Source organism: Garra rufa, chromosome 11 (genome assembly GCF_049309525.1).
Source record: "Garra rufa chromosome 11, GarRuf1.0, whole genome shotgun sequence".
Taxonomy (NCBI): Eukaryota; Metazoa; Chordata; class Actinopteri; order Cypriniformes; family Cyprinidae; genus Garra; species Garra rufa.
Genome location: NC_133371.1, coordinates 29,158,030 through 29,171,039, shown reverse-complemented (window position 1 = coordinate 29,171,039; position 13,010 = coordinate 29,158,030). Strand labels below are relative to the sequence as shown.

The window sequence follows — 13,010 nt, the reverse complement described above, 5'->3', positions numbered from 1 at the left end:
ACTTGGTTTTTGCTCTAATATGAATTTTCAGCTGTTAGACCTTTTCTGAGAGGTGTGTGCCTTTCTAAATCATACTCATTCAAATGAATTTGCCACAGTTTAACTCCACTCAAAGTGTAGTAACATCTAAAAGCAATATGAATGCTCCTGAGCTAAATTGCGAGTGTCCCAGATAATAATACTTATGCAACGGGATCTTTTCAGTTTTTTATTTTTGATAAATTTGCAAAGTTGTTACAAGCCTGTTTTGTGCTTTGTCATTATGGTGTATGAGATGTAGATTGATGTGGAAAAAAGTAATTTAAAGCAGTTTAACATAATGCTGCAACAAAACAAAATGTGAAAAAAATGAAGGGGTATGAATACTTTTGCAAGGCACTGTATATCGTCTTATATCTCCATTTGACCATAATTATATCGAGATGGAACACACACAAACACAAGAGATAGGGTTTATCGAATGGACCAATCACAGGCGATCATAACCAGTCTTATACAATCATATCGCAATGAGGCATTGCCACCTCTCATGTGACTTTCCACCTTTCATTCTCAATTACCCCCCCCCCCCCCCCCATCAAATTCACTGCACGCTTTAGTGCATCTGTTAAAACTCAATGGGCTCAGGGGAGGTGAGAGAGACGTGGACTCCCATTGTAACTTTACCTTCTGTTGAAGTCACTAAGGTTTCTTATGAGAACGTATGGTGCATTGGCACGTTGTATGTTTGCATGTGTGGGTATGCGTGCAATTTGAGTGTAATGGTTTTACGCGCTCCGCTGACCTCCGTGTCTCTGATCCCATACTGGAGTTCTGCCCATTTCATTAGCATGAAGGGAACACTGAGCTCTGCTTTAGGAGTAATATCCCTGCCCGCACTGCTCTGCAGATTAATCTAATACCACACAACAAGCCCCCAACAGCCACCGCTTTACTTCCACATTTTTTTATTCGTTTTGCATCTGTTCAGTCTGTCATTCACAGAATACACTTGTTTACTCCATTTCACGTAGTGACTATAAATATAATTGCTTATGCAATACCATTTTTATCATGTACTAATCATGATTGCCTGCCAGAATTCAAGTTTTGAGTCAGATCGGCCTGGACAGTGATGTCGACAGACATCACTCTTGGTGGTTTGAGGCAGTGCGAGATTTAATGAATTGTTCAAATGGCCTTGTAAAGTTTAAACACAGGCTTGTCCAGCTGCCCACCTAACAAGCTTCAGGGTGGATGAAGCTTTTTAAAGGACTTTTCTTTAAAAAAAAAAAAAAAAAAAACTAACTGCACCTGTCATAAATGCAGTGCTTGTTACAAAGCTTTTGCTCACTAGGACCATCAGGGGTTATAGTCAGGACCTGTGTTTTTACTGTGGTTTTCATCCCAGAGTCCTGCTGCCTGCCCTACAAGGGTCCACTACTGATTCTTTTCTGCACAATTATGGGAATGGTGCTCATAATTTATGTAAGAAGCAGTATTTTATGATGCTGTAGACCAGATGGCATATCAAACGCTGCAGGCTTAGGATCGGCTTCGACTCATCCTGTGACTTTCAGTACAGAGGCAGAAACAAGATTCCTTATTAGCAGGCGAAATCTGTGCCCTCCTAGATCTCTACATGAGTGCAACACCATTGTTGACATCCCATGCATATTTGATTATAACATACTTTGGCTAATTTGATTATGCTTTCAACTTGCAATAAAAGTGTAGTACTGTTATCGATGTCTAACAACATATTAGTTTCAAACATTAGTGTGGGAAATGCAGTTATTGAATCCAGGTGATTCCCATTTTAATGATTGCATTTTTGTCTCCCCCCTTAGGTTGGGACAAGCACTCCTATGGTTATCATGGTGACGACGGACACTCCTTTTGCTCCTCAGGGACTGGCCAACCGTATGGCCCAACCTTCACAACAGGCGACGTCATTGGCTGCTGTGTAAACCTCATCAATAACACATGCTTTTACACCAAGAATGGGCACAGTTTAGGTACTAATTAAATTTAAAAAGTGATTTAAGTGTCTGATTTAATGCCTAAATCAATTTTGGGGCTCAAGTTTTTGATATCTATCTAATGTAATCTCAGACTCCACAATACTAAGCTGATTCTGATGCTTTTTTCCCCCCTCCAGGTGTGGCTTTCACGGATCTGCCAGTAAGTAAAGCACACAGACCTCTCTCAAACACTGTAATCTAAAACCTACATTATTCAAAATAGTTTTTTTAATTTTAATGAAATGAAATAAAAAAAATTGATGAACAGCTTAAGAAAACTTAAAATTAGTTGTCTTAAGCCCTATTCGGAAGGTAATTGTTTCTCAAGGGGACACAAGTTATTTTTATGTTTTACAGGGCGTAGTCAGTGATTTTATTACTGTCTGAATACAGAATGTCTATCACCACCTCCGGAAAAATCCCCAGCCGAATTACCTACTGTTTTTTGACGAACACCAAGGTCGTGTGGTAATCTAATTGTATAAATATGCTTGGAATAATAAGAATACATTTGGCATAATTATAAGTATTTTTTGAATACATTTTACATAATAACAAGAAAAAAATTTGTAAATAAAATTCATTTAATTTACAGCAGGCAATCATGTGACTGGCCACGTGAACTCACTCCTCCTCTGTGAATAAATCGCCATCTGAATCCATGAGTTTTATCAGACACTAATGAAGCATTTTTACTTTACCCAAGTAAATTTAAAAAGCATCTGTAGTTTATCAGAGTGTTTTTCTTTTAAAATTTTTCTTCACTACATTCCAAAGCATAATGTCATACTTTTTGCTGCATTACATTTCATAAATAAAAGTTGTTGTTTGTTTTACCTTTAATACTTAAGAACATTAAAAATGTAATACTTTCTTGTAATCTTTGAATTACTTTTACTTGAGTAAAAGTAAGAAAGTAATAGATTTCTAACGTTATTAAATATTAAATGATAATTAATATGAAACGTAGTGCAGTAAAAAAAACAATATTATGCTTTGGAATGTTGTGAAGTAAAGATTTTTACAGTACAACACTCTGATAAAGTACAGACACTTGAACAGTACTTTTACAGCAGGGTAAAAATACTTCACTACTGTCCGCCTCTGCGTCCATATGAGAAACAATTACTGTCCGAATAGGGCTTAAATGAAAAAAGTTTAAAGGATTAGTTCACTCTTGAATTTAAAACTTTCCTGAAAAATTACTCACTGCCATGTCATCCAAGATGTTCATGTCTTTCTTTCTTCAGTTGAAAAGAAATTAAGGTTTTTGAGGAAAACATCCCAGGATTTTTCTCCATATAGTGGACTTCAATGGGGATAAGTGGGTCCAAATTGCAGTTTCAGTGCAGTGTCCTCCATAAGTATTGGAACAGTAAAGACAAAATTGTTCTGTGTGCTGTGGAGTCAAGAAATCTCTAAATATGGTTAAAAGATGAATATGAGACAAAACTACGGAATGTCACATTTTATTATTGGGTGATTCAACACGCATGTTTTACCAGCTGAACCTAAAATACATGTCTGTACAATCACCAACAACCTCCAGAAAGCTAGGGTGATGCTCTGACAATCTACTGTCCACATGAGACTTTGACACAGAATCACAGAGGCTACTGCAAGATACAAACCTCTGATAAGCACCAAAAATAGAAAGGCAAAATTAGAGTTTGCAAAAAAGCACAAAGGTGAGCCAGTGGAGTTTTGGAACTGAGTTTATTACAACCTCATATGTAAAGCATGGTGGAGGTGGTGTTATGGCGTGGGCATTCATGGCTGCTTCTGAAAAAGGCCCTCTTGATTTTAATGATGACTTAATGTATGATGACAGTAGCAGAATGAATTTGGAAGGGTACAAAACCATGTTGGCTATCAATAATCAAAAAAATGCCACCAGACTCATCAGAACGTACTTCATATTTGATCAGGACAATACCACAAAACACCCTTCCAGTTCAGTCAAGGAGTTCATCAGGGCAAAGAAATGGAAAGTCTTAGATTGCCCTAATCAATCTCCAGATTTAAATCCAATTGAACATGAATTTTACCAGCTGAAGAGGAGACTAAAGGCAGAAACTCCCCAAAACAAGCAACAATTGAAATTGGATGCATTAAAGGCTGGGAAAAAGCTTTTCAAAGCATAAGACCAGGAGTCTGGTGATGTCTATGGGTCGCAGACTCACTGCTGTGATTGCACAAAATGGATCTGCAACTAAATATTAGCTTTTAAACTTTTACATCTGCCTTAAATTCAACTGTTCCAATACTTACGCTCATATCAAATAGTGGGATGAACTCTAAAAGTGCTGTCTTTTTACTTTGGTACAACATGTATGTCGAAAGACCTAATAATAAAATGTGACATTCTGTAGTTTTCTCTCATATTCATCTTTTAATCATATTTGCAAATGTTTAGACTCCACAGCAGAGAAAGCAATTTTGTCTTTACTGTTCCAATACTTATGGAGGGCACTTTTTTTTGTAAAGGGTGTTTGACTTTCTTTGTATGTTCGCTTTGTAAACACTGGGTCAGGTACTTCCGCCTACGTCACGTGTGATGTTTCCAACGTGACTGCGTGAAGTCGGGCTAGTGCAAGATGAGCATTTGTGGTTAAAAAGTGTGTATATATATATATATATATATATAATTTTTTTGTGTAGAGCTCTTTGAAACTGGATTGAAACTGCAGTTTGGACTTTCAACCTGCTGATCCCCTATTGAAGTCCACTATAGGGAGAAAAATCCGGGAATGTTTTTCTCAAAAACCTTCATTTCTTTTTGACTGAAGAAAGATGACACGGGACTGAGTAAATTATCAGGAAATTAACTAGTACCCATAATGTATAAATTAGTGTAGTGTAAAGAAGACTGGGGCCATTTTGTTTGAAAATGTTTGTATTAAAAATAGTCAGGCTTTTGGATGTAACGTTTGGCGTATATTATCTCCTCATCATGACACTTTTATTTTTCACATCAGGGCCTCCATCATGCCTGTATCTCTGTGCTAGCTTGTACTTTCCTGCCCAACTTTGGATCTTTGTATTGCAGCAGTTCTCATGTTACTCTCCCCCTAGGAAATGAATCGCTTGTATTGTAGCATTCCTCATTTGTAAGTCACTCTGCGTCTGCTAAATGAATACCTGTAACGGTAGATTGATAATGTGTTGTAGCCTAGTCATGAGCTCAAATGAGGATTTATGGTTTTGTATGGAGTTCAGTTAAGGCCTTGCCAGTTAAGGTGTGACTGAGAATTACTGACGGCGTACATGCAGACCTTCTAAGCAGACTCTCAGCTCTCTCTTTTTGTCTCTGTCTCTCATTTCAGCCTAACCTGTACCCCACAGTAGGGCTGCAGACTCCAGGGGAGATAGTAGATGCTAATTTTGGCCAACAGCCTTTTGTGTTCGACATTGAGGACTACATGAGCGAATGGAGGGCCAAGATCCACAGCATGATTGCCCGCTTCCCCATTGGAGAAAGACTGGGAGACTGGCAGGCCGTTCTGCAGAAGTGAGCAGCCAGTCACCTTATAATATTGATTAAAAACTTGTACTTTTTGTTATTCTGCTAAGCAACCTTGTTATGTGGCTAATTTGTGATCTCCCCATGTTAACCTTTTTATGTTTATATCTGCAGTATGGTGTCCAGCTACCTAGTGCATCATGGGTATTGTGCCACAGCAATGGCCTTTGCCAGAGCCACAGAGACCATGATCCAAGAGGACCAAACCTCAATAAAAAACAGACAGAGTGAGTACAAAGTACACTAGTTTAGTTCTAAAAATAAATGGAAATGAATAAATAGATAATTATGTCTTGTATGATTTGAATATGTGGCAGAAGTATGTGGAAGCCCCTTGTCATCCAAGATGTTCATGTCTTTCTTTCTTCAGTCGTAAATAAAAAATTTTTTTGAGGACAACATATTAGGATTTCTCTCCATAAAATGGACTTCTATGGTGCCCCCGAGTTTGAACTTCCAAAATGCACTTTAAATTCAGCTTCAAAGGGCTCTAAATTCCAGCAAAGGAAGAAGAAGTCTTATCTAGCTAAACGATTGGTTATTTTAAAAAAAAAATTACAAGTTAAATACTTTTTAACCTCAAATGCTCATCTTGTCTAGCTCTGCGGTTCCGGTTCATGACAGTTAGGGTAGGTCGAAAAACTCCCATCTCATTTTCTACTCTAAATTCAAAATCGCCCTACATCGCTGTTTTACCTTTTTTGTAAAGGGCGTTTGATCTTCTTTGCACGTTCACTTTGTAAACACTCTCAGGTACTCCTGAGAGAAAATGGAGAAAATGAGATGGGAGTTTTTCGACATAACCTAACTGTCTTGAACCGGAATACTCAAGAGTTCACACAGAGCTAGACAAGACAAGCTTTTAAGGTTAAAAGGTATATAAATTATCAATTTTTGTAGAAAATAACCGATTGTTTATCTTCTTTCTGCATTTAAGCTGCATTTAAACTGCATTTTGGAAGTTTAAACTTGCGGGCACCATAGAAGTCCACTATATGGAGAGAAATCCTAAAATGCTTTCCTCAAAAAACATAATTTCTTTACGACTGAAGAAAGAAAGACATGAACATCTTGGATGACAAGGGGGTGAGTAAATTATCTATACATTTTTGTTCTGGAAGTGAACTTCTCGTTTAAACAGTTGTTTGTGATTTGGGTATAGGAAAATATAACCGTTATGAGGAACTTAGCATTTTACAGAATATGCAAAACCATTGCTTTTTTGGATGATGGGTTATAAATATTTGATCAGTTTCTCAGAGATGCTATAGTAAAGCATCTTTGATTTAAACTGTAATGAACACACTGAATATTTAATGTTACCATAATTGGTTATCTGGCACTGGCCACAACTGAGTAAATTTAATAAATCTTGTTGTAAGCAGTTTTTCTATATAAGCCATAAGATTAATTGTTATGTGTAATTTTGATCTCAAAGAAATGCATAGGAGTCTATAGGAGTATAATTTAATGCTAAAAGTAGTCTAATTTTTTTGTGCACTTCTGCATTAAAGAGTTCAGCGTACAATGTTAGGATGTTAGGGCCACTCTATTTTAAATAGATTGCTCACTTAAAAATTCAAATTCTGTCATTAATTACTCACCCTCATGTCTTTCCAAACTCATAAGACCTTTGTTCATCCTTCGAACACAAATTAAGAAATTTTTGATTAAATTCGAGAGCTTTCTGACCCTGCATAGACAGCAATGCAACAGACACTTTCAAGTAGAGGTCGACCGATGTATCAGTTTTGCAGATTAATCGGCACCGATAGTTGATTGGCGGAACTATCGGTTATCGGCAAAAATCCATGCCGATAGTGTTTCTGGGTTGCGTTCTTTGCTGAAGCAGCTCACGCTCCGCTGTCATAGAGTATGAGAGGTTAAGTCAGACACCAATGTTTAATGTCAGGATTGTTACATATATTTACATTGATTTATATCCAGCTGGTCATATTCTTAGCCAGCAAAGTTGCAGATTTAAAGACGTGACGTGAGAAAGCAAACCGTGTTCATTCAGCTGACAGAATCCTGCTGCGCCACAGCGCGCCATTCATAGTTTTACATTACATGTCTGTCCCAAATCGTTGTTAATGTTTATGAAGGCTTGACCCTGGACTGAAAGATTGAGTATTGTGCATTTAAGCGATAAGTTTGTATTTCTGTAGCTCTAATAAAGTCTGTATGCTTCATATAGAGCTATAATTTATGTTTTAGCCTTTTTTCAGGCCGCAGAAACATGGTAGTCTTGTTATGCACTTTATTTCACAATGCCATTTTTCCTTGTTCTTATTTGATTTTAATAACTGATCAACAAAAATATGTATTAAAAATTAAGATGATAAATTATACAAAACGAAATTCGTTTAAGAAGATATTTTCCACAAATAAAAACGTACGAAGTGGTCAAAAATTGTGTCTGACCCTCTTCAGTTCTCCCGGCGTATTGCCGTCCAATTCATACCACGTCCTTTATGACATTTACAAATTACACAAACTTCTTTCGTAATTAACAGATTAAACTGAAACAAAACACAAATAATATTTAAACATAAATGTAAAACAGATAACACGTTTTCTTAAATGGCTACAACAATATAGATCGCACTTGCTCTTTCCGTTTGATCTGTTGTTTAAACTAATCTTTGCCGCAAACATTTGCCCGTTTGGTGATTAAATAAACTGTTTTAGATTTCTGCTTGAACTACACGACGCGTCCTGTGTGTGTGTGATAGTGATACCTGCGAGTTGTCCGCGCAACGCAGCGCTGCACTTTTGCCCGGTTTAAGGGTGGGTGAAAAATCAATTCTCCGATGCATCGCAATTCTCTCTTCAAGGAGCTTGTGTTATTCCGCATATGGCACGCGTGCGCGCAAGAAACGCTGCGGGCTTCATTGCACAGAATTTGCACTGAGACACTTGCGCATTGCTTGACAGTGTGTGCTTCCACCTGCACTTTTTTTACTTTACATATGCCTTCATTTCTGCCGTTTGTAACGCAGTACTATTATATGCACTAAACTCGCGCACTGACTTTCACTTGCTCTTTGTGTTTGTTGTCCTAAAAAGCTCGATTGCGGATGCGGTTAAATGCACTTGCATTTTCGAATACTTTTATACGAAACTGATCTACACACAGTCAGTTATGTTTTCAGAGCGGGACAAAACATCTGATATATCGAAATAGATGTGTGCATTCGTTTGAAGCCTGTTAAAGCAGCCACTGTCTATGATCTCATCAGTAATAATCAAACGAAAAAGAAAAAACTAAACTATTGTCTGTTAACTTTCAGATACTTAAAGAACACTTATTTTAAATAAGTAATTGTTTTAAAAGTAGCCTGCTTATAATAAAAAAAATAATAATTTTGCACAAAATAAATTATAAAATGTATATGAAAATGTAGCCATGTGCAGTAATATTGAAAACTGAGAATGTGATGCATGGTTACATTTAGTTGATATTGAAAATCGTAATTAAATTAAATCTTAATTTTAAGAAGGCAGTACTAACATACAGAGAGTCCAAATATAAACAAAAAGCATAGAAACTGCAATTTTACATATTGTTAAAATGTAAAGATTCCCACCCCTTTACAATGAGCCCATTTGTAACATCAACTAAGGTTGATGAAAGCTGTAGAATAGAAGTGTTGTTCCTTGTTAGAGTGTTATTTTGTTAACATTAATGAACTATGAAATAACTTTAATGATCAATATATAATTAATAATTAATTTCAAAAATTATCGGTTAATTAATCGGTATCGGCCGGTGTGGTCCAACCTAGCTATAGGTATCGGTAAGAACCAATATCGGTCGACCTCTACTTTCAAGGCCCAAAAAGGTCGTAAGGACATTGTTAAAATAGTCCATGTAACATCAGTGGTTCAACCATAATGTTATGAAGCCACGAGAATACTTTTTGTGTGCAAAGAAAACCAAAATAAGGAATTTATTCAAAAATTATTCTCTTCTGTGTCAATCTTCGCTGTGCATTAATATGAGAGACACAACGCATGCCTTATAACATTATGGTTAAACCTCACTGTCCTCACTACCTTTCTGGGCCTTGAACATGTCAGTTGCGTTGCTGTCCATGCAGCATCTTATTTCTTCAAAAATATCATAATTTGTGTTCTGAAGATGAACAAAGGTCTAACAGGTTTGGAATGACATGAGAGTGAGTAATTAATGACAGAATTTTAATTTTTGTTTGAACTAACTAACTGTCAGAGCTACATATTTCATTATACGTTATTATGCGAACCTGTCACAATGTGATTCAAGTTTTGCAAAGAGGCTGTTAAAGATAAATGGAGTATTTAAAAACTATATTGGCAGCAATCCCTTAGTTTGCATATAAACGACATTTATCATTTCACCTGTGATGGGGCATTTACATAGAAGTCTTAAAAGCACAAGTGTAATAAAACACCTGTTTAAAAGGGTCAGAGACAAGGAAATGATCATAAAACTAAATTATGAATGCTCCAAAACACTTTACTAACATTGTAAGTAGACCCTAGGGAAAACTATTGAGTGATAAAAAATGTATGATGTGACCATTTAAACAAAGCAAGTGCATCTTTTTTGTGCTTACAGGAATACAGAAGCTGGTATTGGCAGGACGTGTTGGAGAGGCCATTGACGCAACACAGCAGTTGTACCCCGGGCTTCTAGAACACAACCCCAATTTACTCTTCATGTTGAAGTGAGTATGTCTGCCAGGCTAGGTGTGTCTTTTTGTTTGGAATAGATCAAGAGGAATTGCTCAAATCCTGAAACAAGGTGAACAAAATGTGTTCTCTTCTCTGGGGATCAGTAAAGCTCAGTTGTGTTTGAAGCTGTGGATGTGTAGCCAGAGATAAAGGCAATCTTTAACTCTGTTATCCATTTTTTTTTTCCCGTAAGAGTGGGTGCGGCCATTTGTAAATTTTAAGGGTCTGACTTCCTCCTATTTTTAGCTGTACAAAACAGCTTGTTTTGCTGCTTGATATTGCAAATTGGTGTCTTGTATTATTTTAATGTATAATCTTAATTATGAACACACTGGTTTGTAGTGCAAACAGTTTTATTGTTCACTGCACATTGTTATTCTTCTCGTTATTTCCCTACAGTAGCTAATGAACGGGAAGTCTCACCCATAGGCTTACTTCCACGTTAAAGAATAAGGTGGATACAGAAGGAAGGTTTCTAAAGTGCCCTATGGTCATTCTGACGAATAAGGCTCTATTTTTGTTACTTGTCTTTATGGCAAAAATACACACAGGGTGAAAAGAGGGTCATGGTTGCTTTGGTCTGAGCTGCTCTGATATGATTAGTCATTCTATTGCATAAGGTGGAAAATTAGCTGCTTTTGAACTGATGTTGTTTTGTTTTTGTTTTTTAAGTAATTCTTACAAGTCATACACTACCAGTCAAAAGTTTTTGAACAGTAGGATGTTTTTAAAAGAAGTCTCTTCTGCTCGCCAAGCCTGCATTTATTAGATCCAAAGTCCAGCAAAAACAGCAAAAAGGTTTGAAATATTTGTATTATTTGAAATAAGTTTTTTTATTTGAATATATTTTAAAATGTAATTTATTTCTGTGATTTCAAAGCTGAATGTTTAGTGTCATTATTCCAGTCACATGATCCTTCAGAAATCATTCAAATGTTTTGATTGGCTGCTCAAAAACATGTAGTATTATTATTATTATTATTATGTTGAAAACAGCCAAGTAAAAAAATTTTCAGGTTTCCTTGATGAATAGAAAGTTCAGATGAACAGCATATATATATATACATGGGCGACATTTGACTCTTGAGTCAGGGGGGGCAAGAAAAAAAAATCAGATGTAAGCATTAAAACAGTGCCCTACGGTATTGCAGCACATCAAAGCAGTCAATTAAAGCGCTGCACTTCAGCCCGGGCCGATCTTTTTTTTACACCCCAGGGCTACGGCTTCGGGCCAATTTTCACGTCATAGTTCAGACCCGGGCCGGCATCGGGCCTGTTTTAGGCTTCTCCTTATTTTCATAATTTAGACATCCATCAATTATGGTGAAGAAAAAAAATGCCGCGCTGGTGGAAACAACACGAAACTTCACTTTCGCTTTCACTTTTGAGACCGACTCAGACACCATTTAGTGTGCTTTAGCGCAGCTGAATCCACGTTCAAGCGCACACAATAGGCTAAAACTAGCCCCAAGCACCGGCAAAAATAAATAACAATGAATGTGTCGAGGAAAGAGTAAGGACATAAATGAATTATTTATTAATTAATTTGTGTATTCTGAGTCAGTGTCGCAAAGATCCTGACTCGCAATCTCCTCTTTGGACGCGCCTTTAGAGAGAAATTCATCTTTACGGATTACATGAAAGAGTTTGTGCTTTTGATTTGTTTTATTTCGTTAAGTAATAATTTAAAGCTTTCTATAAATGTATTTATTATGTCTGTGAGGCATGCATTTCGCTTCATTTTGTTAAGCACTCCTGTTCAAGAACCAGACGGCAGAAAGCACATAATTTTTGTTTTCCTTGTTTTATAAAAATGCTGTAACGTTTTTTTCGATGTATTACTGGTACTTTGTGAGCAAAAATGACGGATAATTTTAAATTGCTTCCAATGAAAAAAATGCAAGTGATCGCGCTGGTGCCTCGATGTCCTGCAAGCTTTAGCTTCCACTTTCTGCACAAACTATGCGCATATAGCGCACATTTATTTGTAACTTTTAAACTGCCATTGTTTTATACTTGAACTGTTTTATATCTATAGATTTCATTTTAGGCAATTGTGATGATTTGAGAAGGCAAACTGATCAAACAGACTATGATCAGTCTTCCGCTGGGCGCTGTTCGGTAAATATATATATTTAACGAATAAAAAATGCTCCAAGCGTTTTTCTAAATTAGCTAAATAAAAAACGAAACTAAATATAAACATTTTGCCATTACATACAAAACTGAACTATTTTATAGCTGAAACAGTAAGTTGTTTTGGGAGAAGGGGAAAATATATTTTTATCCCGTCTATTGCTTCACCGTTATTTCGAGAATAAACCCAGCGTAAATATGCAAATGTCACTCCCAAAACATATCAGCTTGCATGTGCCGAAAAACGAAAGTTTCATACAAATTCTAAATGGATTATAGCCTGGAAAGTGCAAAGCACGCTCCCCTTATTATCACTAAAATTTCATAGAGATCTAACAAAATTCCGTTATAATTAATAAAGCTCTCTAAACTACACAATTAATATTTTATTTACATCGCGTCTACACTCAAGATTATTCACGAGCGCACAAAACGGCACTTAATAAAAACCGATCAGGCGCTTTCAGCAGTGAGTGAATTCTGACAAGACTGTTCGGAAACAACAGATATGTCTGTGATTGGCTACATTGCTCAACGCTGCAAAAACACGTTGGATAGTTTGCCAGATCTTCAATTGCTTTGCTTTCGTTTGAGGGTTATATAGCACCGTCTAGTTCCCAAGTACAACC

General features: G+C 36.6%; 1 protein-coding gene across 2 annotated transcripts in view; it reads left to right on the top strand.

Annotated features, from left to right (window-relative positions):
- Nucleotides 1–13,010, top strand: part of ranbp10 (RAN binding protein 10) — a 52,657-nt gene that overhangs the window by 24,544 nt on the left and 15,103 nt on the right. For both annotated transcript variants that reach the window (XM_073850686.1, XM_073850687.1), the window contains exons 4-8: nt 1,830–1,997; nt 2,141–2,163; nt 5,330–5,514; nt 5,641–5,753; nt 10,130–10,238. In XM_073850686.1, the coding sequence (XP_073706787.1) occupies nt 1,830–1,997; nt 2,141–2,163; nt 5,330–5,514; nt 5,641–5,753; nt 10,130–10,238 (598 nt within the window). The remainder of the gene's footprint in view (nt 1–1,829; nt 1,998–2,140; nt 2,164–5,329; nt 5,515–5,640; nt 5,754–10,129; nt 10,239–13,010) is intronic.